This window comes from Mauremys reevesii, linkage group 2 (genome assembly GCF_016161935.1).
Source record: "Mauremys reevesii isolate NIE-2019 linkage group 2, ASM1616193v1, whole genome shotgun sequence".
Lineage (NCBI taxonomy): Eukaryota > Metazoa > Chordata > Testudines > Geoemydidae > Mauremys > Mauremys reevesii.
The window spans coordinates 32722704-32747801 of NC_052624.1; the positions used below are offsets into that span (position 1 = coordinate 32722704).

General features: G+C 42.4%; 1 protein-coding gene across 1 annotated transcript; it reads right to left on the bottom strand.

The window, feature by feature from the left end:
- Positions 1-472: 472 nt before the first annotated feature.
- RAB18 (RAB18, member RAS oncogene family) lies at positions 473-24127 on the bottom strand. The gene is made up of 7 exons (XM_039526239.1): positions 23944-24127; positions 13570-13625; positions 7868-7929; positions 3849-3921; positions 2800-2918; positions 2649-2715; positions 473-1789 (listed from the first exon to the last, which is right to left on the bottom strand). Exons 1-7 carry the CDS (start codon positions 24009-24011, stop codon positions 1614-1616), a joined length of 621 nt encoding a protein of 206 aa, XP_039382173.1. The 5' UTR covers positions 24012-24127; the 3' UTR covers positions 473-1613.
- Positions 24128-25098: the final 971 nt, after the last annotated feature.

Sequence of the window (25098 nt, forward strand, 5' to 3'; positions counted from 1 at the left end):
AGGTAGACACATCTAAAGTTTTAATGCAACATGGAAGTGTATTAAATTATTGATTACATTTACATATTTAAATGATCCTACTTACAGTAATAGTACTTAAGATACAATATTTGGTAAAAACAGCTAGTATATTTAAGTCTTCAAATTTTGGTAAAGTTTTCTACCAAGTGTAAGAGTAGAAATTCATCTATGGAAACCTTGCTAAGTGTACTTAACCAGAAACAATCCAATTGGCTGCAAAATACAGACTTACTATGATGGATTGCTGACATCTACAGAAAATGCAATATTAAAAGGTATTTTAATGTATATTTACAAGAAACTGCTTAGTAGTTTGTTCCAATATGGAGATCAGTTACTTGATTAATTAAGAAGGATGTGCCTAGGCTTGTCTTTGCTTTAATGCACCAGAAATAATCCCTCCACAAAAAGTATACTAAAAGATATACAACTGTACAATAGGAAGAGGATAGAAAAGTTGAATACTGTGGAAAAAATTTATTAGTCTATACAGGTAAGTCTTCTGAAACAGATAAACCATTGGTTGTTTACAGTAAACCCAAGTGAAATACTCATTGCAATAGTATTTTCCCCAGAGATCCAAAAGCAGTGTGACTTTCCCCATATTTAGTGTCTGACAGGAAATTATGTTTCTGCACAAATAGCCACACAAAGCAGGTGTGTGATATAGACCTTCATAGCCATAAGTGAGCTACAGTTTGAGATACATGTACATTACCAATGTTTAGGAAAAGAGCGTCTGGACTTAAGTGTGGCAAGCTGATTCACAATGAAAGAATAAAAAGACACCATTCAAATCCTTGGCCAAAAAATGAAGACTCTACAGCAGGACTACAGTGGGCAGCATCATAAAGACTACTGTGCAAGAATGCCATAAATTTAATAGATAAATATGACAGGATTAAAACACCAGTTAAGCAATCAAGTTATCAACTGAAGTGATGATTTTTTAAAAAATCCCCTGCTGTGTTTGCTCAACTTCTCAAAGGAAATATTAGAAATCTCTTCAAAAAGTGTTCAGTTTAACTATAAACTGGCAGAGGCCATAGTTTAGATAGCTCTGCTTAATGAAAAAGAATTTCTAAACAGACTTGGCTGTAAGAATTGTGTAATCATGCTGTTTATGTTATACAGTACCAACAAGGACAAGCATTTATCAGTAAAAGATATATTTTAGCTTGCATCATTTTTAGGATGTGTGCATATAAAGCAATTCTATAATTCCAACAGTACTTAAACAAAAAAATCCAGACAAAAAGCAGACCGAATGCAGCAATGTATATTTGTTAGATGGATTTTTTTTTTAAAGAGTAGTTACATGATGAATGTATAAGGTCATAAAATTTGAGTGCATTTGTTCTTGCACACTATTTTATGCTACATATAAAAACCTGAAGATTGCAAGATGGGCATGCTTACCAGAACATTTTTCAACTGGGAAAGCTGCTGAGCATGTTTTCCTACAAATGTTCACTGCCATGATACAAAACAAATATGTGCAAACTGCAAGGTCCCTAAAAATAGCAGTTAATGAATTTACAGAAAGGTGACACTATCTGTTTAAATATGCAAGAGGATAAGCTTCCCAGAGTTTATAACATAGAGCAGTATCCACCACAGGCTCTTCCTCCATAGCCTTCTTCTTGGTTTGATAACTTTACGCCTCGGTTTTGGCTCTCACTTTCCCACAGTCCAGGAGTCTGAATGATTTTTTCAACAAGTTCTTCAAAGGCACACTGCACACCATCACATGTTTTTGCACTTGCCTCTGGGGGAAGAGAGATTTAAGAAGTCTACTTTAACTGTAGAGAACCAACAGGTGTTAAACTCAACATGCATCCTACACTTTTGGTACAGAAGGGAAAGTAGTCACAGATGAACAACAAGTCCTAGTAGTTAAGGCAGTAAGATGACTTACTCTCTACAGACAGATATGAGCTTTGACATGCTATGTGAAATATTATTCTAACAATTGGCATGTTCAAGTTTTTTTTTTTAAAACTTGAAAATCTAGCAATGTTAAAGGGTCTATTGTACTTTACAGCACAGCCTTGTACTGACATAAAACAAATCTTGTAATAAGCTAGTGAGGTACTAAGCTAGTGAGGTACTGAGTTTGCAGGATATATGGTCCAGTCATTAGAGTAGTCACAGTGAGTGAGGTTTCTACTAGACATCACCAAGTTTAATCCCACTTAGAGAGGTTTCTTAATATGGGACAGTGGAATAGAGAATGGTATTAGGAACATAAAACAGCCTTTATTTTGACCACAGCATTTAGATACAAAGGTGATGGATGCACTAGGAGCGTACAGATTGAAAAGAACGACTCCAGCTCCAGTCAGGCAGTTTCATCTGCCATGAGTCTAGAAATTTGGATAGACTCATTTTAAGACCAGTCTAAACAAGATGGGAATACCTATCTTGAGGATGTTGAGGCTTAAGTTACATTTTTTTAAAGCACTTGAACAATGCAGCTGAAAGGTACTATTAGATTACTCAGCTGATACAGTAAAATTTTCACCTTGGCGATTCTGTAAAAAATGGAATCTAACCACAGTTTTATTTGTTACATAATGGTAACTTAAAATATCATGTAGGCTTTACATACATCTTCAAGAACATACCTATAAACAACATGGAATGTTTTCTTGCAAATTTGAGACCTTCATTCCTGTCTACTGCACGGTTTTCCTGCAAGAAGAAACAGTACATTATATGCTGTGACAGAAGTATAAGTATAAAACTACTGAAGGTAATTTTTCCAAGTCCGCTTACCTTATCAATCTTGTTTCCAACTAACATTTTAACTATGTCATTCCTTGTGCAGTATGTCTCCAATTCATTTAGCCAATTGTCCAGTTTGACAAAGGTGTCTCTTCTTGTGACATCATAAACTGAAAAATATTGCCAATGGTCACTAACCTGATTTAACACATTAAAGCCGTTTCCAAATAATTTATTGCAACTATTAAGTGATTGCAGACATTCAAAATCGGAATTATTTTTTAAAATATTTGTAGACAGATCAGCATAATTTCAAGTTATTGCATATACAATAGGACACGAATGAGGCTGAGAATCCTCTTAGAGCCAAGGTGCTTTGTATTTAAGGCTAACAATCACCAAAATTTTTGCCCCTGGATTTTTTGTCCACCACTCAACTCCAGCAACAGCGAAACAGACATTGTGCTCCAAGTGCCTAGTAAGGAGGCTTCCAACACACAGTGAGGCAAATACCCAAAGGCAAAGCAATAGTTATCTTCAGAGGGCAGATGCAAGAAGTAAGGTTTTTTGACCCAGTTCTCCTTTCCTTCTATCTGAAGCACAGACTTCTTAATTTAAACCACAGTCTTTTCTAAATGACATTGGGGGGTGTGATAAAAAGGTCATCACTGTTGGGAGCACAATGGATGATATATTTTAGTTAAATAAAACATTGAGACTTGTCTACATGGCACTGTTCGTCCTGATTATGGGGGAGTGGGCATTGTTGGTACCTTTTAGTATGTGCCAGCAGAGTTTACATGGGATAGTAAGAGCACAACATTTTAGCGTGCTCTACATTTCACATCCCTGTAGTCAGAACTGTGGTGCTGTGTATACAAGCTGTGATGGATTTCTTTTGGAAAGAAGGGAGGTGGTTTCCTGATGGAAAGAGATGCTTAGATACTCCAGTAATTGGGAGCATTGAACGAGAAGCCAAGAATTTCAGTATTAAACAGCCAAACATAGTTGGAGAAGAATTAGTTGGTCTTTAACTTTTTCGTAAAACTAGAAAAAAAAAATCAAAGTTTTTAAAGTGGTACATTGAGTAGCATACTTACCTAGAATAACACCCTGTGCTCCTCTATAGTAGCTGGGCGTTAATGTTCTGAACCGCTCCTGACCTGCAGTATCCTAAAAATATTCAGAACGTTTTCCATTACTGTACTTGCACAAAATAATCTACTCTATGTGCTACTGAAAGAAAGTACAGCATCTGCAAGATCTAATTAACACAATAATAAAGAAACTTCAGAACAATCATGGAATATAGCACCACCAAAGGCATCAAGTTTAATTACCTTTAGATGAAATACAATTAAGATTAGATGCAGGAGTTGATAAGACTTTTGCTTTAGGAAGTGGCTTTTAAAGTCTTAGCATTTAAGTAAAATAAGCCACTCTACAATGATATAGGGCACTCACATTTCCACTAAGGCTATTGCTGCTCTACAGCTAACAGGTAAGTGAGACACCAGTGCAACAGATTCACTTGTTTCTAAGTGAACATTTTAGGTTTGCAAAACACTGCAAAGTCTTGTGATAACAAGACAAGATATATGGCTTTTCACTGCTCAGTATTTGATAATTAGCTTCAAACCACAAAAAACATGTTTAACACGAATAGGGCAAACCAAGCTGTAGCAGAAGTACCAAAAAACTGATCACATTCCTTCTTAAACTGAAGTAGCTTGTGAAATCAGATTTATATCTGAGGACTTTATGAACTTAAAGGACGAATGGGTCTGCAGAGACCAAGTATTAAAATGCTGATTATATATGCTTTGTTGTAGATACTTGAAACTACAGTGAACTATAAGCACCACAGATCACAAGAATATGCATGCATCAGAAACTGAGAAGCTCATTAACTCAAACTCTGTCCCAGTTTAGAAGCGTATTGCTTACAAACAAGAAGTAAATGCCACCCAATCTACCTCCAAAAGAACAGTCATTCCAATAATATCAGCAACGTTTTTCCATTCAGGTTCAAAATTCACTCCACCACCATAGATCCTGAATATTCAGGCTCAATGTGAGTGGAGTGCAGAACACTTTGGTGAAGAGAAAAGTCTACTCCCACCCCCATCTCAAACTAGAGCCAGAGCACAGGATTCCTTTGCAAATGCCTCTCACCAGTCCACACCCAGGGACTGTTATCCAGGGCTGTAATAGTATTGCTTCTCCAGGCCACCTGAAGCACAGAAATGCAGAACTCTGGCCCCTCCACCAGCCTGTTTCCCTACCAGACACCACTGTGGTTTTCTAGACTTGCATGGAGACCGTACCACTGTACATGGGTACACAGAAACCAGCAATCTTCCTAGCACTTAATGAACATGTTTTATGCTGCATTCCTGAGTTTAGCATGGACCATGAGTGACTGTAGTGGTCACAGAGAAAGCCAGCAGTTTTATAACTTAGGTTTGTGTTTTGGAGATGCAGGCCTTAAAAGAAAAGAGAAGTTATCTTTCCTTTTGAGTAGGATTCTCTCTACGAATGATTCACCCTGTCTCTTTTTTTTTTTTCCTGAAGAGTATGCAGGTGTCCTATCTGGCTCATTTTCTTCCTCCCAGGAAAGAGTTCTGCTGCTCTGTGACTCCTGCCTCAGAGAGGAAATGTTCCATTGGCTCCTGTTCTCTCTCATATGCTTATGAGGCCCTTATATGGCTGTGTCCATTTTCTCAGGTCTTGTCTACACTGGGAGGGGAGGAATTGATTTAAGTTATGCAACTTCAGCTATGTTATTCACGTAGCTAAGTCGACGTACTTAGATCCACTTACCGCAGTGTCTTCACTATGGTGAGTCTACTGCTGCCGCTCCCCCGTCGACTCTGCCTGCACCTCTCGCCAAGTTGGAGTACAGGAGTCGACAGGAGAGTGCATGGGGATTGATTTATTGTGTCTAGACTAGACAAGATAAATCAATCGCCACTGAATCAATCGCTGCCCACCGATCCGGCCGGTAGCGAAGACATACCCTCAGTCATCATATCCACTCTGCTTTGCTTGATCGAGGATATGTTTGGAGATGTGACTGTAAGTGCCTACCTCAGAGCCTACAATTTGGTACTTGAGGTATGCAGCACTTTTGATATCAAAGCAAGGGAAGTATCCCCGATCTATATTTTTCTCCCTCCTGTACTCTGCTTCTTTCCTCAGACAGACCAGGCAGGCATCACCAGAATTGCTCCATTTTGCTTAGCAGTGAAAGAGTTTCAAGCAGCCCGCCACCACAGAGCAACTGACAGCCCTGGAATTCCAGTGGTTGTTCCATAACAGAGGTGGAGTCTGTGACCATAGAACATGAGCCCTGTGTGACAAAGCAGGGGGGTTTCTGTGTTTTCCAGTGGGTTGCATGCAGAGGGGGTGGGACTCAGTGTCCCTGGGTGTTACTGGTTTAAAGAGGTGAGGGGAGAGGGAGTTTGTTGTTACAGAGGACCGGAGAGGGATCTTGAGACCCCAGCCGATGGCCTGGAGGATGGAGACCCCAGCGACTGGTGTCCTGGAGACCCAGCACAGGAGTCACAGCCCGTTCTGGCCAGTGGGAGGACAATGGCCTGTGAAGAGAGGACCCTAGTGACCTGACCAGCCGGTTCTGGCCAGAGGAGGGCTGAGAGGAGAGTAGACCCAGGCCTTCCTGTTTACAAGCCTGTTTACCTGGAGAGAAGACAATGGACAGAGGCAGGGCTTGGGGCTGGGGATATTGGAGGCCCAGCTGGGAAGCAGGGGGGGGGCTCTGGGCTGGAGAGAGGGAGCAGGCAGAGCCCACCTGGCTGCAGGGAGACTGGGATATGCTGGGCTGAGGGAGGCCAGGCTTGAGGCCCTGAGAGTTTCCTGTGCTGTGTTCAACTCTCAATAAACCCTCCTGTTTTATGCTGGCTGAGTGTCACTCTGGTCTAGAGAACAGGGTTGCATCAATCCCTTCAGGGTTGAGGAGGCCCAGGGGGTCCAGTGCGAGTGGACTCCCCAAGGGGCTCATGGCAGAGAGAGATGTGCTAAGGCTCAGAGAGGTGCGGCTCCAGGAGGTGGAGGGGCCTGACCCTGAGAGAGAGTGGACCCCCCGAGAAGGGCTGTCACACTGTAGGGGGTTCTCCCTACAGACCGCACAGGGCCACAAGTGGGCACGATCTGTGAGTCCGTGACACCTTGCTTATGGATTAAAAAGCAAATATATCATTAAGAGTTATTGGGAAACCTTTTCCCTCTCTTTCTTTCCATAGTTCAAGGTTTGAGGTTTCCCTTCAACAGTCAAGGTCATCACAAGTACTTAAACTGAGTTATGCAGGATACAGAGCTTCTTGCTCTATTTTAGCTGCTATTTTAATAGAGGAAATCCTGAACTCAAACCTTAGCAGGCAAACTCCTTTTGGTTCACCTGAGTGTTTCTACATTCTTGTCACTTTAAAGTTACTACTGTAAATTAAACATGCACACCTGTGGCAATTCTCAAGCTATGTAAAATGTATGGAAAATGTAAAGTCTTAGTTCAGAAGATTTTTTCTTTAGAAATGTGAATTCAGTGTGAGAAGCTTTATACCTAATTTTACATGTTTAGTTATCAGGCTCAAACTGTGTAGTCTGTAATATCATAAACTCAAGTAGAAGTTATAAGAGGCACAGGTAAAATTTATTGGTAGTCAAATTAAGGACTTTTCCTTCTAATGTAACTCCATACTCTCCTGTATACTTGTTGGCCTCTAAATTTTGTTTGATAACAGTAAAAAAGTCTCTTCCCATAAAATAATTCTACAGAAGAGTCCCATTTTCTTCTTTCAGATACCAGAGCTGATACTATCCTATCAGCTCTGGTATCTGAAAGGTTACTGGTGGGATTTTCCCGTTTTCAGGATAGGTAACATATCCTGAAAACGGGAAAATCCCACCAGTAACCTTTTCATGAATGACCCAGTACAACCAAAAGACAAAAAACAAACACAAAAAACCCTACACACCCCTCTACTAACAAAGCCTGTTAACATGGCAAATCCCTTCAACGGCATATTTCCATAAAAATCATCACCACTAGTACAAATCAAACTACGTAAAGCTCTGGTGTTTTACTATGTTCAGAACTTACCCATATTGCCAGTTTAGCTTTATTTCCATCAACTGAAATTGTTTTCACCTTGAAGTCAACACCTGGAAAAATAAAAAGGTTTTAATTCTCCTTCAAACATGTGTTATGATTAATTTTGTCAGATAGAAAGACAACAAAAGATCCAAGTAAGTTAAACTGAAGTTGTGCTTTGACAATAGCAGGTGGAATGGATTAGTTTAATCGGTTACTATTTGCCCACTCATCCCCCACATCTCTCCTACTTTCCTTCTATGGTCCTACACCAGGCTTTGAAATTAAGGCTTAGAAGAGTCTTCAAGTAACCTTGGGCCATGGGCCAATAGGTATATCATGGAAGTGAAGCAGGTACTAATATTTCCTTCATGAAGTGTAGTGTTCTTGAGTATGCTGTTTAGGTTAACTCCAAATTCCCTCCTCCTCCACATAGTTTGCTCCAGTCTAGATTCCAATTTCTAACCTTTAGCCCTTTGGAACCTCAGTCTTCCTCCTCCATCCATTAAGAGAGGGACTTATATCCATTACTGGAAAAGTGGTTTCAGGATTTTTTTTAAAAATTAAGCACATTTAAGCTTTATTCTGTGTTTATGTATGCTTTTTCCTCTCCTCTTTAAAGCATTTCAGAACACTGGCCATGCACAGTTCAAGACACTTTTTTTTGAGAGTTATTACACCCAGCAAATAAGTTAAGTGCCAAAAGTTAGCATTGTAGCAATGCTCAGGTTGAGAAATCAGCTTTTAAATTAGGAGCTTGATAATTTAAGATTTTAAGCTTATGCCAATCAATTACATATAAGCATTTCTAATTTATTCCTGTCCTTTGTAAGGCTCTATTTGTTGCTATGTAGTCTACAATGTAAGTTCTCTCTACTATGCTTGGCATTAATGTTGCCACTTTTTTTTTTAAGTTCCTTATTTTCTGAACTGATTGCTGCATATTTCTCAAATCTTTCTTTGATAGGTTTTGCATTGTTACATGGTACATGCACCAACTTCAGAAAGTGAACAGTCTACAACAATGCATGTTAGAACAAGAAGTTAGGCCAATTGTGCATATTAACTGATAGCAAAATTTCATACATGAAATTTGGTCCCTATTGGCTCCCAAAGGCTCATGACTAGACTAAATCATTCCTTCTATAAGGGCACTCGCAGGCTTTTCATAAGAACAGAAAATGTGGGTATAAAGGCAAGGATTTGGCACCTGGGCAGGGTCATAACTATAATGGAATGGTTAATCCAGGACCATCAACGAAGAGGTTAAAAATATGATTAATGCAAGTCGGCAAGATTTAATGGAAGGTAGGTCTTATTTGACAAGCCAGCTGTCTTTCTGACTGGCTTGGCTAATGAAAGCAACTTCATTGATGTGTCTACATCGGAACACTAAGGAAAGTTAATCTGAATCAAATGTGTGAATTTAAAAGTGGAGTAGTTAAATTGCATTAAACTCTTGTTTAGATACTCTCACTCAGAATTAAAGTAGCCTTAATTGGGTTTAAGTAAACTAAATGTTATTAAAATGTCAGGTTGAATACAAGATGTAGTTGTTAATGGGGGAAGTATCAATTATCAGGGTTGTTTCTAGCAGGTCCCTCAGAAATGTGTTCTTGGTCCAATGCTATTTAATTTTTATCAATGATCTAGATGATTTAAAATCTTTGCTGGTAAAAATTTGTAGATCACAAAGATTGCTGAGATAGTAAATAATGAGGACTGGTTACTGTTAGAGTGATCTGAATCACCCAGTTAAATGGTTATAATTCAATAAAATGTTTTACTACTGTCAGTCTAATTGAGGTATTTTATCTGGAAATCAAGAATGCAGGTAATACCTACACAATGGGAGACCATCTGGGCAGTGATTTAGAAGGATTTAGAGGTCAACATAGTTGCCTCAATATGAGTTCTCAGTGCAATGCTGTGGCAAAATGGACTAACGAGATTTTTGATGTACACGTGGACTATTAAGCAGAAGTAGGGGATGCACTTCTCAAAACGGATGTGGAAATCCTGGAGAGTTCACAGGAGGACCACAAAAATGATCCAGGGGCTGGAAAACCCCCCAAAACAAATAGCCTTACAGTATGAGTAGAGCCCCATGCAGATACAAGACTTGTATGCACATTTGATCTGTGATCTGCAAACATGGTCCGTAGATATCTGCAGACATAAAATGGATATTCATAGATCTGCAGGGCTCTAAGTACAAGCCTTAAGGAGCTCAACTTATTCAGCTTAATGAAGATACTGTTGACACATAGTTTGATCACTATGTACAGGTTCTATACAGGGAAAAGATCTGATGAGGCTTTTACAATTTTGCTGACAAAGGCGTAAGATGCAGTGGCTTAAAGTTGGACAAATTAAACCCTGAAATAAGCATTTCCTAGCAGTGAGGGTAATTAAACAATGGAACAGATCAGCTCAACAGAGAAGATGGTAGACTCAGCGTTGCTTGGAGTCTTTAAAACAAGATTACATAACTTTCTAAATTATATGCTTTAAACCAGATTCTGGTAGAAGCAGCCTGTGTCAGAAGCCAGGCTGGTCTCTTCTTGCTTGGGAATCTGTGAATCCCCATGTTCATCCCCTTCCTTAATGGGCCACAGCAGAACAAGATTGCCTGCATCGTCTTCAGCATGGTCAAAACACTTGCAGCTTTGCATTAATACAATAGCTATAATCAATTTTCATGCTTAGGGCTTCAGCCAGTAACCTGCAGGCATCAGGAAGGAAATCCCCTCCCACTCAATGCACAATTGGCCAGATGTATAGTTTCACATCCCACACCTTCCTCTGAAGCATCAAAGAGTAGCCACAGCTGGAGATGGAACACAGGATAAAGGTGAAGCAGTGCTCTGAAGAGGTTCATAGAATCCTTTTTTCTTAGATGGCTGGTCAGTGTGTCTTGCTCAAGGTCAAACTGATCACCAGGTTTGTCATTGGGAAGCAATTTTTAAACTCAGGTCACACTGGCAGGGACCTTGGGGAATGGAGGTGGAGGGTTTGCCTTCCTCTGCAGCATGAATTGCCTGTTAGGATAATCTAGGCATCTCTCACCAAGTCAATTCCCCACTATCACAGGGACTTCAGGCACTGGTAACACCTCAGTCTATCCTGTTTTCTGTTTGTGACACACAACAGTTTAGTCTCCTGAGGACTGAAATGCTTTAGTCTAACTAAACTTTTTGCAGAATTTTATATTGAAGACTTCATTATTAAATCTTGTAAAAGAAGAAGCTGGATGTTTGCGTGCCCAGGAAAGTATGTGAAGCAGCTAAGATACACATTTGATAGCTGTGTCTGCTAAGGAGAGGAAATCAGTAGTGAAACAAACAAACAGTTAATATTGCGATCTATATCACCATGAGATTTTAGAGTCAACAACACTTCATTGAGATGAACGATGAAAGCTCTCCCATAAGAACTATTTTTTGAGTCCGTTTTTAAGATAGTATTTCTTTGGTTTATGCCAGGCACCTTGTTGGGAAGGTTCTCTTGCAAAAACAGTTTAGAACCTCAGTATTATTAAAGTCAAGCTTTGTTCCAGAGTAAAAGGTGGATACTGGGGCTCTTATACAACTGTGGAATAATAGTGTCCACAGGGCTAGCAGCAGTATGTAGCAGTAAAACTGTAACTAGTAATCTACATCAGCTAATGATATGGTTAATGAAGTTAAACAATATGCTTCAAGTTCAACGTTAACTTTAGGTTGATACAGAATCAATTTTTGATTCCTTTGCTGGAAAGTTTTAATATTTGGGAGTTTATGCAATAGTTGACAATTATCAGCTTTATATAGATTTGGCCCCTTGAGAAGAGACATTTTTAAGACTCAGGCAAGTTGACCCTCAATTCATGTTCCATTAATGGTTTCCTTCAGGGCCTGCACTGTTTAAGGAAAAAGCAGCAGGAGCTCAAAGACCTCCTTTTTTCTTGCCAGGATGAGCTCAAGCAGTTCTTGTTGATGTGGAAATATATTTCTACTCAATACTCACCTGAAAGCAAGTGAGCTGACAAAGCATTGACATTTTTGTCACCATACTGATGTATGTCCATAATACTACAGTGCTAGTGCCAGGGGATATCACTGAAAAGAAAGGTACATCTTTTTCTCACTCCACAAGCCATTAAGAGACAGTAGATTGAAAGGATGGTATCAAGCAATGCCTTGTCAACAAGTCTCAGTTGCACAAATTAGTAGTTGGGACATCCAAAAGAAGTGAAGTATTAGTATTTCTGCAATACCTATTTTTTCTGCTTTAGGAGTTGGAATTAAAATATGGCTATCCCTAAACAATACTTAAATAGTTTCCTACTCACCCCCCCCCCCCAATATTTAATTCAGCTAGTCAAATACATTAGACAACTATACAGTTATTTTTGGCTTTACATTAGTGTTTCACTCTCAGTAGCCACCTCGACTGATCAAGAGTTTAAGGAAAATTACTTGCTCTCTTCCAGGTCTTTAGTTAGAACCTCCATTGCAGAAAGTCTAGTGTTAGAATTAGAATACCTTGTACAGGAAAGTTACCTTAATTTGCTCCCAGTTCACCAGCTATTTGTTTATCTTGGATTACGGTCATATGATACATCACATAATAGCAGGACGGGTTTTAGGCATTTTACTGCCTTTTACAAACTTCAATATCCATACCAGCACCCTTCCCATTCTGGGGTCTGTCTCTCCCTCCTAAATACAATTCAATTAATGCTGGGCCCTTACTGCAACCCATATCACTCACACCATCCCGGCACACAGTTTTTTAGCAGCTCTGGGCACTCCCCTCTTCCCTTGGGCCACTTGCCCAGGAGCTAATAGTTATTTTGGGGTAGGTAAGGAAGGAGCCACTTCTTACCATTCAGACATCTGTTCCTTGAAGTGGGAGGATTCGGAGACAGGAGTTCAGTGCCCAGTATAATGTAGAGCTTCTCTGGAGCAGGCCACCTATGCAACTTACTCTAACATGAATTCTGTGCAGTATTCTTTTTACTATTAAACTAAGTTCCAATCTCCTATTACTTTTGAGAGATTTTACTGATTTCTCACATAGGTTAGCAAGAATCTTTTGCGCACGGCTCTAATAAATTCACTAACACCATGAGTGTGGTTGTAGTGCTAACAGATTTAGGTCTCCTTCAGTGACAGTCCATGTCTATACCTTCCATCTTCAAGAATACAGAATACACACGTGACAACACTGTCTCAATTCTGAACTAATTTTGTGCAAAGTATAACAGCACCCAATTATTGTTTATACTTCTGTAGTGTTTATAGTGTACAGAGTTACATATGTCTACACCTAAAATGTTTCAGCGGCATACCTGCACCACAATAGTGCTGCAATGTAGGCACTACCTATGCTGACAGGAGGCATTCTCCCATTGGTGTAGGTAATCCAACCCCCCAACAGACAGTAGGTAGGTCTTCTGTCAACCTAGCATTGTCTACAGTGGGGGCTAGGTCAGCTTAAACTATGCCACTTAGGGGTGTGCATTTTTTACACCCTCAAGCAACATAGTTTAACTGGACTTCATTTCTAGTGTAGACCAGGCTAATGATGAGCCAAGATCATCCCCTCCCGCCTTACTGAAGAGCAGATAAGGTTGAACCTCATTACCAGTTGCGCAAACACAGCAAGTCACTGTCTTCTACCTAAGTTAGTTTGAATTTTTATGAAGTCGTGTTGCACACACTTACCAATTGTTGCTGCAAGTTCTGGGTCAAATGTATCATCTGTGAACCGCAACAAAAGGCTGATGGAGGGAGGAAAAAAAGATACTATTAGAACACTAAGTATTTTGTTGTTGCAGTGTAACTGTAGCTTGCCAGATGAGTGCATTATTGTATACCACAAGTCTGAAAGCAACATTAATATAAAACAAGGTAGACCTGAGTGTCATCTTCAAGACAGTGCAAATAAAAGTAATGCATATCAGCTTGCTGTATAACTAATTATGTTTTGAGAAAGGAGTAGTTATTTTTACTCTTCAATTCCAATACTGAGTAAGCCTCTTTGAGGCTAGGCCTCAATCCAAAACAACGTCACATGCTCTACTGTTCAGAATATTTTATTTCTATTGTTCTATTTCAAGTCTCCTAAAACTCAGTGCAAAAAAGCACAACAACGTTTTTGCAAGTTTGAAAGAAGTTCCAGAGTGCAAGTTCACTTACCACAGTAGGAAGAATCTAAGGAACAATACATGTGCAAAACTTCTTAGACACAGAAAGCCACAGAACTTTAGTGGTAAGTATGAAAAACCTCACAATTATTTCTATTTCTAATGTACAGGTTCCAAAATACACTGAAAAATATGAACGCAACCTCATACAAATTAAAGTTCTGATGAAACTGAACACTAAAGTTAAATTTTACATTGTACAGGTGTGGATGGCACTTCAAATTATAGAAAGTTCTGTAACGGGCCCATCTAAAAATCTATTATCCAAGAGCAGCTAGTCCTATAAAAAGAGGGGAAGAGTCAGTGAAGACACCCAGAGTTCAGAGACCCCGGAGGAATACAGGAGGACTCGCAGAAGATTGCGAGGGAGAATAAAAAAGACAAGAGAACTTGCAGTCAGAAAAAAAAAAACCACAGGGGGAAGGCCAGAGAATCGCACTATCACCTGGAAAAGGCAGGTCTATGTGATTGGTGACTTCCTACTAAGAACAGACAGGCCTGTCACCAGACCTGATCCGGAGAAAAAGAAGGGTGTGCTGTCTGCCAGAAGCTAAGACTTGGGATGTGCATCTGAGGTTGAAGAAGATCCTAATTGGAGCAGGAAAGAATCCACTGATTATTCCCACATGAAGGACAAATTATACATTCTAGTGAGAATCTAGCTGTAACAAGGGAGGATATGCTAGGCTGGGAAATGGAGGCTCAAATGATCTTCAGTGGGATCTACATGTCCCTAGAGTGGGAGAACAAAGGGGAGACAAGATGATGATCAACAGATTGTTCGGGCAGTGGTGCTATAAGGAGGACTTTGGGATGTCTGACCACTGGAAGGCATTCATGGACAGAAGACTGTTCTCCTGGGATGGACTCCACCTGTGCCAGGAGGGAAATAAACTTCTGGGATGGATGCTGGCACAACTGATTAAGAGTTTAAAATAGGAACTTGGAGGAGACAGTTGGGAGACGCTTGTGTAATCTTCATGCTTGATTTGAACATTGAGCAGGAGGAAAATCAAGTAAGGAAGGATACAGCAATGGAGAAAGGAACAGCAGCAGGTAGGACAATGGACATTAAGAGGAAAGACAGTGCTGATACCTATGAAGCGAACAGTCAGTTAGATGATACTGAAAGTAGAATGACTATGCATTTGGCTGAGGAATCTGGGCAAAAGACAAGTAGAAATAACTAAGAAGTTTTAACACCATTGCAAGGAACCTGGGTAACAAAATAGAAGAACTAGAACTACAGGTGCAGAAAGTGAAACCATATATTATAGGGATAACAGAAACATGGAATAGTAGTCATGACTGGAGTACAGGTATCAAAGGGTAAATATTGTTCAAGAGACAGAAATAAAGGTAAAGGTGGTAGAATAGCATTGTATGCTAATGATGAGATAGACTGTAAAGACATTAGAAGAGATGGAATGACTAAGACAGAATCTGTTTTGGCCAAAATCACGTTGGGGAAGAAAGCTGTTAGAGGTTTCCCCTGGGATAGTACTAGGGGTATGCTACAGACCTCCAGGATCCAATTTGGTTATAGACAGAGACCTCTTTAATGTTTTTTGTGAAATAAATACTACTAGGAATTGCATGATTATGGGAGATGTTAATTAGTTAGGGAAGTGGACTGGACAGAAGAACTCAAGGATCTGAATGTGGAGGAGGCTTGGAATTACCTTAAGTCAAAGCTGCAGAAACTATCCAAAGCCTGCATCCCAAGCAAGGGGGAAAATTTTGTAGGGGAGAGTGGCAGACCAAGCTGTATGAGCAAGCATCTCAAACAGGTAATTAAGAGAAAGCCTACAAGGAATGGAAGATGGGATGGATTAGCAAGGAAAGCTACCTCTTGAAGGTCAGGAAGTGTAGGTATAAAATGAGAACTGTCAAAAGCCAAGCAGAGTTGGACCTTGCAAAGGAAATTAAAACCAGTAGTAAGAGGTTCTATAACCATATAAGATGAAAAAAAGAAAGTAGGTGGACCGCTAAGCACAGAGGATGGGGTGGAGATTCAAGATAATACTGTATAGGCATGGCCCAACACCTAAATGAATACTTTGCCTCAGTTTTTAATATGACTAATGAATACCTTAGGGGCAGTGGCAGGGTGGCTAATGGGAATGAGTATATGGAAGTGACCACATCCGAGGTGGAAGTCAAACTCAAACAGTTTAACGGGACTAAATCTGGGGACCCAGATAATCTCCATCTGAGAATATTAAAGGAACTAGCACGTGAAATTGCAAGCCCAAATAGCAAGAATTTTTCAAGAATCTGTAAACTTGGGGGTTATATCCTATGACTGGAAAATTGCTAATACAGTTCCTACTTATAAGAAAGGGTAAAAGTGATCTGGGAAGCTACAGGCCTGTTAGTTTGACTTGAACTGTATGCAAGGCAGGTGGATTTGATTTAAATCATGATTTAAATCACCAGTCAGGAAGACTTGATTTAATCATGGGTTTCTACATAAAGGTGCATTCTTGTTGGTTGTTATAACCTTAATACAGTAACTCCTCACTTAATGTTGTAGTTACGTTCCTGAAAAATGCAACTTTAAGTGAAATGATGTTAAGTGAATCCAATTTCCCCATAAGAATTAATGTAAATGAGGGGGTTAGGTTCCAGGGAATTTTTTTTCCCCCACCAAACAAGACTATACGATATACACATACACAGAGTATAAGTTTTTAATACTGGTACACAGTGATGATGATTGTGAAGCTTGGTTGAGGTGGAGGAGTCAGAGGGTGGGATATTTCCCTTACTGCTAAATGATGAACTAGCAATTGGCTGAGCCCTCAAAGGTTAACTCTCTCACTCTACAAGGCAGCAGGAATGAAGGGAGGGGTATGTGTGAGAGAGAGATGCGCATTTACCCTTTAATTACACTGCCTTGTTAATTAGATCAGCTTGCTGAGACCTCAGCTGCTGCAAGCTCCTTCTGTCCTGAGCCCTGATGTGTCCCCCCTGCTGGAAGATGGAGTAAGCGGGGTGCAGGAGCAGGAGGGAGGGGGACACCCTGACATTAGCTTTCTTCTTCCTTCCCTCCCCCCCGCACAGCAGGAAGGAGTCTCGGGAGCAGCCCCAAGGCAGAGGGCAGGAGCAGCACATGGCAGAGAGAGAGAGAGAGAAGGGGGGGACAGCTGCACTGCAGGTAGTTGCTGCATAGGGAACTTAGGGGAGCAGGGGGCTGACCAGCTAGCTGCAATGGGCTGCTCTTCCTGCAAGCAGTAGACAAAGCAGGCGGCTGCCAAACAACATTAGAAGGGAGCATTGCACAACTTTAAACGAGCATGTTCCCTAATTGATCAGCAACATAACGTTAAGTGAGGAGTTACTGTACATATTCTTCACAACTCAGAGATAGATGTAGGTTTCATTTTTAGAAGGTATACACTACACATTTTTAAAGTGATTTATTTTGAAGACTTTTCAGATTAGTTATCTCAGAAAATGAATGACTGGTTATTTCATTTACCAAAGGTAATTGAAGCAGATATTTATGAAGTCATTGGGAGGTGAACTATCTCCAATTCAACAGGTTAATCATTAATATTTGGAGGATTTTCTTGCCATGCTGTATTAGGAGGAGAACATCATCAGACAGACATTTAAATTGTTTTATTTAACTAAAACAATGTTACGTATTCTGGATTTTTTTCTTCAACAGCAAACATATTAACAAAACAGGCATATGAATTTTTGAATCTAGTTAAACATTCAAGTTTTTTAAAATCAGGTGTTTTTTAACTAAAATAGTTAAATGAAAAACAAATTAAATCAACTATGTCAACCAGCTCAATATGAAAAACTCAAAATATTGGCTTCTGCAGTTAAGTTACTTCACCTTCATTTTCCTGTTTTTATTTTCCAGATTATGAACAAACAAGCTTTCCTGCTTTTTCAGGTCCCAAACGATTTCTCAATTTGGAATGAATTAGTCCAAAGGAAGAAAATATTCTTTCTACACTGGCAGAAGAAGCTACTGCCATTAAGTGAGATTATCACTTCATCAGTCTCTGAATCCAAGTGCTTAAGTGACTTCAACCAGTTCCCTGGTGTGACTCTCTTTAAAACATCAAACATATATTTCTTGAATGGTTCTTATTCCCAAACTGGGACTCTTTTACAGCTTGCTGCCATTATAGGTTTTCCCTTCTAGTGAAAGAATGGTATGGTAGATCTCAAAATCAATGAAGGCTACACTCAGAAAGACCTCAAGACTTCTGGAATACGCTGCTCAAACAGTTCCACTTTTGATTCTACTGCCTGTCCCTCCCTTCTCACATTTATCTACAGACTTCTTCTCCTTGTCCAGATGTATTTCACCCTCAACAATAGGGTGACCAGATGTCCCGATTTTATAGGGACAATCCCGATTTTTTGGTCTTTTTCTTATATGGGCTATTACCCCCCATCCCCTGTCCCGAGTTTTCACATTTGCTGTCTGGTCACCGTACTCAGTCTTCTATTCATTGAACTTTTTGAAACTTTGCACTTTTAGAGAGGTAAGGGATTGACTCTGTGCTCACAAATTTGCAGAGGGACAATAGGGTTGATTTTAAATAAATATATAAAGGTAAGAAATAAGAAAACATTTTTTGCTGTTAACAAGCACGTTATCTCTGGAGACACAAATCCACAGTTTGACAACTGCAAAACTAAGCATCTCTGATGGTATCTTCTAGACTGACCACTGAGTCCCATTGGGTAGATAAAAAGATTAACCTAAATAATCTATATAGAAGCCCCTAGAATCCCATAAATTTGGGTCCCTAATCCATGAACTATTGGAACTCATTTACAAAACTTGTCTTAAACATTACATGAATATATTGTCTCTTCCTATAGAATTAATAATCCCTATTCCATGATGAGATAGTTTTAATTAAGATACATTATAGCTCAAAGATACCTTTAGATTGGTTTTTGAGGAAATCAAAAAAAAAAATCAGATAAAAAAATCCAATTAAAAAATCATTGATTTTTATCCACCCTGATGCAAGGACTTAGAACAAATTTTGAAAGAGAAAGCAGCCAAGGACATAGAGGTAAACAGTAATTGGGATAAAATACAACATGGCTTTACAAAAGGTAGAGCATGCCAAACCAACCTGATCTTTGAGAAGTTAACCGAGTTTTTAAAAAAAAGGAAATGCATTAGATCTAATCTATCTGGTTTCAGTAAGGCACTTGATATAATTTCTCATGTGGAGTGTTAGTTAAATTGGAGAATATGGAGATTAATATGAGAACTGAAAGGTGGATAAGGAATTGGTTAAAGGGGAGACTACAATGGGTCATAGAGAAAGATGAACTGTCAGGCTGGAGAGAGGTTACTAGTGGAGTTCCTCAGGGATCAGTCTTGGGACTGAATCTTATTTAAGATTTTTTATTAATAAACTTGGAACAAGAAGTGGGAGTGTGCTAACAAAATCTGTGGATGACACAAAGTTGGGAGGTATTGCCAATATGGAGGAGGACCAAAATATCATACAAGAAGAGCTGGATGGCATTGAAACGGGACTAATAGAAATGGGATGAAATTTAATAGTTCAAAGTCATGCACTTAGTGAACAACAAAAATAATGTTTGCTATAAGCTAGAGATGTATCAGTTGGAAGTGACAAGAGGAGAAAGATCTGGGTGTATTGGTTGATCATAGGATGACTATGAGCGGCCAATGTGATGTGGCAGTGAAAAAGGCTAATGCAGTCCTATGATGCATCAGACAAGGTATTTCTGTAGAGAGGGAAGTGTTAGTATTATTATACAAGGCACTGAGGAGATTTCATCTGGAATACTGTACGCAATTCTGGTCTCCCATGTTTAAGAAAGATTAATTCAAATTGGAACAGGTAAAGAGACGGGCTACTAGGATGATCCGACAAATGAAAAACCTACCTTATGAGAGGAGACTCAAAGACCTTGGCTTGTTTAGCCCAACCAAAAGAGGGCTATTGGAAGATGATTGTTCTCTATAAATACATCAGAGGGATAAACACCAGGGAGGGAGAGGGGTTATTTAAGTTAAGTGCCAACATGCACACAAAAACAAGTGGATATAAACTGGTTATCAACAAGTTTAGGCTTAAAATTAGACAAAAGTTTCTAACTATCAGAGGAGTGACGGTTCTGGAACAGCTTTCCAAGGGGAACAGTGGGGGGCAAAAAACCTACTTGGCTTCAAGACTGAGCTTGATAAGTTTATAGAGGGGATAGTATGAGGAGACTGGCTACTTGCCAGCATAAGCAATCTGTCACTGCTAGCAGCAAATATCTCCAGTGGCTGGAACACTAGATGGGGAGGGCTCTGAGTTACTACAGAGAATTCTTTCCCAGGTGCCTGGCTGGTGAGTATTGCCTACATGCTCAGGGTCTAACTAATTCTTATATTGGGGGTGGGAAGGAATTTCCCCCTGGGTCAGACTGACAGAGACAATGGGATTTTTTTTGCCTTCCTCTGCAGCATGGGGCATGGGTCACTTGCAGGCTTAAACTAGTGTAAATGGTGGATTCTCTGTAACTTGAAGGCTTTAAATCATGATTTGAGGACTTCAATAATTCAGCCGGAGGTTGTGTTTCTGTTACAGGAGCGGTTGGGTGAAGTTCTGTGGCCTGTAACGTGCAGGAGGTGAGACTAGATTATCATGATAGTGCCTTCTGGCCTTAAAGTCTATGTACAAGGATTCTCATTTTGGCATATTAGCCATAATACTACACTGAGAAAGTTCCTTTTAAGATACTGATCAGTGATTTTACATGTTTGGGACAAGAGTTTATAACTATGATGGATATCCTGTATTGAATTTCACTGTTTAGTGCAGCAAAATACAGGGCATCTGAAGTGTGACACTGTCACATATAGAAACCAAGTTTATTTTACAGAGAGTTTGAACGTAAGTGCTGGTATGGCCAGAAATGTGACTATAGAACTTCCTCAACTTTATCTGCTGCGTGTGTGCGTATTGCAAGCCCTAACTGCTTACTTTACCTACAAAGGAGTAAGAGCTTAATTAAGGAAGGGTTAAATTGTCCGAGCAGAAGCAGTGTTTTTAGTATAAAAAACACAACACTACAGTAACTCATCGCTGAACATCCTCCCACTTAACATTGTTTCAAAGTTACCTCACTGCTCCATTAGGGAACATACTCGTTTAAAGTTGTGCAATGCTCCCTTATAACGTCGTTTGGCTGACTTTACAAGGGAGCATTGCACAAGTTCCTCTTCTCGGCTTCCTCTCCCTCCCTTTCTCCCAGTGCTTTCCCCACCGTCAAACAGCTGTTTGGCAGCGCTTAGGACTTTCTGGGAGGGATGGACGGAGGGAGTGAGCGAGTGGGGAAGCTGTAAGTGAGGATTTACTGTACTTGACACAAAGTTGCAGTTTACCTTCCAAGTAAGTGAAGAAAACTTTAAATGCTAAGTGGCTTTAATGTTATTCTGGGATATAAAATACCGGTAGTAAAATCCTTATGACACAGAAATAAGATTTTAAATGTCTGTTTTGAGATATTAAATACATACAATAGGTAACTAAGATGTGGGAGTTATTTATCTAAGTGTAAACTTTCACAAGGTCACATGAACAAGAGATGACTTAATCTAAAAGAAATTTGCTCAAGTCATGTCGGTCATCACAGGATTAGTGCAAAACTTTACAGATCCGATACACTGAGGGTTAGAAAGAAGCAGTGACTAGCTGTCACCTTGTTTAAACTATTAGAAAGCAATACTTTTAGCAGTAGCTGTTTCCCTTTTATCTGATGCAAGATAGCAGAATTAAGTTATTGTTTTAAAAAGCATTTATTTCTAAATGTAATATAGTTAGGCTTGGAATGATTAGATTTTTTTATTAGTAAATGTCAACAAACAGTAATGGAAATAAACCAAAAAATATTTCAATAATAGAAATTTACAGATAGGCAAAAGAAAGAAAAATGATGTTTGAGAACTGCATTTGATTTAAGGATATTTACTAAGGGTACGTTTACACTTACCGGGACGGTCGACACGGCGAGTTCGACTGCTCGGAGTTCGAACTATCGCGTCTGATCTAGACGCGATAGTTCGAACCCCGGAAGCGCTAGTTCGAACTCCGGTACTCCACCGCGGCAGGAGGAGTTGCCGGAGTCGACCTTGGAGCCGCGGAGTTCGCTTCCGCGGCGTCTGGACGGTAAGTAAGTCGAACTAGGGTAGTTCGAATTCAGCTACGTTATTCACGTAGCTGAATTCGCGTACCCTAGTTCGACCCCCGAGCTTAGTGTAGACCAGGGCTTAGTGATTTAATATTCTAAAGCTTTAACTTTGTACAGCTCAAGGTCTACTGTCATTAAGTAACGGGGCAGGGGAGGAATAGCTCAGTGGTTTGAGCATTGGCCTACTAAACCCAGGGTTGTGAGTTCAATCCTTGACGGGGCCACTTAAGGATCTGGGGCAAAAATTGGTCCTGCTAGTGAAGGCAGGGGGCTGGACTCAATGACCTTTCAAGGTCCCTTCCAGTTCTAGGAGATTGGTATATCTCCAGTTATTATAATTACTGTGACACCCCCAACTGTCCAACCCCACATAATTTCCCATAACTGTGAAAATAAATTAAAATCAGTAAGAATGATTTAACACTATTATCCACCAAAATGATAAAAAATAAAAATCAAATTCTGCCAAGCCTAACTTTGATACCCTCACATGTACAGAACATACATCTTTTCAACACAGTGTGGTCAGGTCCCTCTTTTCAGATCTCATTTGAAAGACCCATGCATAATAAAATGGAGAGGAGTCAACATATATCTGAGTAGGGCACTTTTGATATTTTTATTTAGTCCCTGTTTTAACTAGGTCAGGGGACTGTTCAAAGAAGCCCTATTCCCTCACTGCAAGAAGGTCCATGCTAGTATGATCCTCAGATACTGGGAAGCAGTGGTTCAGAAGTAGTTTAACAAGTTGCACCTAAAGCACCATGCGGGGGGGGGGGGGAAGCTAAGAGGGAGCCTGCTTCTGAACAGAAACTGAGAGGACAACTAGGTAAGAGGGTCCTCAAGGATAAGCAGGAGGGAAGATTTCCTCCTCACAGTCAGGCTCATCCCAGACAAGGCATGGGAGGCCCCTAAATGAGGAGGGGCAGAGGGTAAAGTCCCAAACCTGAGGCAGGGGGCAGTCTGTGACCAGATCCAGGACGTGAAGGGCCCCTGCTAGCTGTGACCAGGGACGGAGGGAAGGGGCCCGGACCTGGGAGCGGGGCACGCTGGCTGTCACCAGGGCTGGAGGGAAGGGGCCTGGCCTGGACCAGAGGCGGGCCCACAGCTGGCTGTTAACACAAGGGGCCCAGACCTGAGGGGAGGGGGGACGCCGCTGGCTGTCACCAGGGCCGGAGGGGAGGGGCCCGGATCCTCCCGCTGGGTGTGAACAAGGGAGGGGCCCGGACCTGAGGGGGGGGGCGGGGCCGCAGGCTGTCACCAGAGCCAGAAGGGCCCAGACCTGAGGGGGGAGGGGAAGGTTGGCTGTCAACAGGGCCGGGGGAGGGGCCCGGACCCGAGGAGGGGGGACGCCGCTGGCTGTCACCAGAGCCAGAGGGGCCCAGACCTGAGGGGGGGAGGGAGGTCCAGAACTGGGGGGGGCGTTGGCTGGAGGGGCCCAGATCCTCCCGCTGGGTGTGAACAAGGGAGGGGTCCGGACCTGAGGGGGGAGGCCCGGACCTGACGGGGGGGGGGGGTTCCCCCGCTGACTGTCAACAGGGCCGGGGGTCGAGGCGATACCCGAGACCGGCAGCGCCGCACCAGGAGGCCTCGCCGGGCCGGGCGGGCCGGGCCCCTCGGGAGGGGGGTGGCCAGCACGGCACCGGGCCCAGTCATGACCAGCCGGCCCGAGAGACTGGCGCTGCCTCACCTGGACTTGCCGACGCCGCTCTCGCCGATGATGAGGATCTTCAGCGTGGTCAGTATGTCCTCGTCCATCCCGAGCGAGCCCGGCCGACCCCAACTCTCGGCTCCTTGCGCAGGCTAGTCTAGTCCAGTCCGCTCGTGACTGCGCATGCGCACGCAGCCCTTTTTATTTTTCAGTTTTCTATTGCAGCCCCTCCACGCATGCGCTTTGACCCGCCTCCACTTACGAGTCCGAACTTCCGAAGCCTCCCCTGCGGCGCATGCGCCGGAGAAGGCAGTTGTCTTTAGCCGCTCACCGGCGGGTGCGTTCGGCGATGTGCTGTCAGCGCGCGACCGGTCTGCGCGCCCCGCTCAGTACCTCAGCGAACAGCCCCGTGCGCTGCGTCACCCGCGCAGACTGGGGCCATCGGCTGCTGCTCCTCTGCCCCCGGCCTGGGTGCTGCCCGGGGGCTATGGCTGCGCTGCGGCCGGGATCAGCCCCCCACCCCACCCCTGGGTGCTGCCCGTGGGGTATGGCTGCGCTGCGGCCGGGATCAGCCCCCCCCCACCCCTGGGTGCTGCCCGTGGGGTATGGCTGCGCTGCGGCGGGGGATCAGCCCCCCACACCGGGGTGCTGCCCGTGGGGGGGTATGGCTGCGCTGCGGCCCGGATCAGCCCCCCACACCTGGGTGCTGCCCGGGGGTATGGCTGCGCTGCGGCCGGGGGATCAGCCCCCCACACCTGGGTGCTGCCCGAGGGGTATGGCTGCGCTGCGGCCGGGGGATCAGCCCCCCACACCTGGGTGCTGCCCGAGGGGTATGGCTGCGCTGCGGCCGGGATCAGCTCCCCACCCCTGGGTGCTGCCCGGGGGGGTATGGCTGCGCTGCGGCCGGGATCAGCCCCCCACACCTGGGTGCTGCCCGGGGATATGGCTGCGCTGCGGCCGGGATCAGCCCCCCACACCTGGGTGCTGGCCGGGGGTATGGCTGCGCTGCGGCCGGGATCAGCTCCCCACACCTGGGTGCTGCCCGAGGGGTATGGCTGCGCTGCGGCCGGGATCAGCCCCCCACCCCGGGTGCTGCCGGGGGTATGGCTGCGCTGCGGCGGGATCAGCCCCACACCTGGGTGCTGCCCGGGATATGGCTGCGCTGCGCCAGGATCAGCCCCGGTGCGGCCCGGG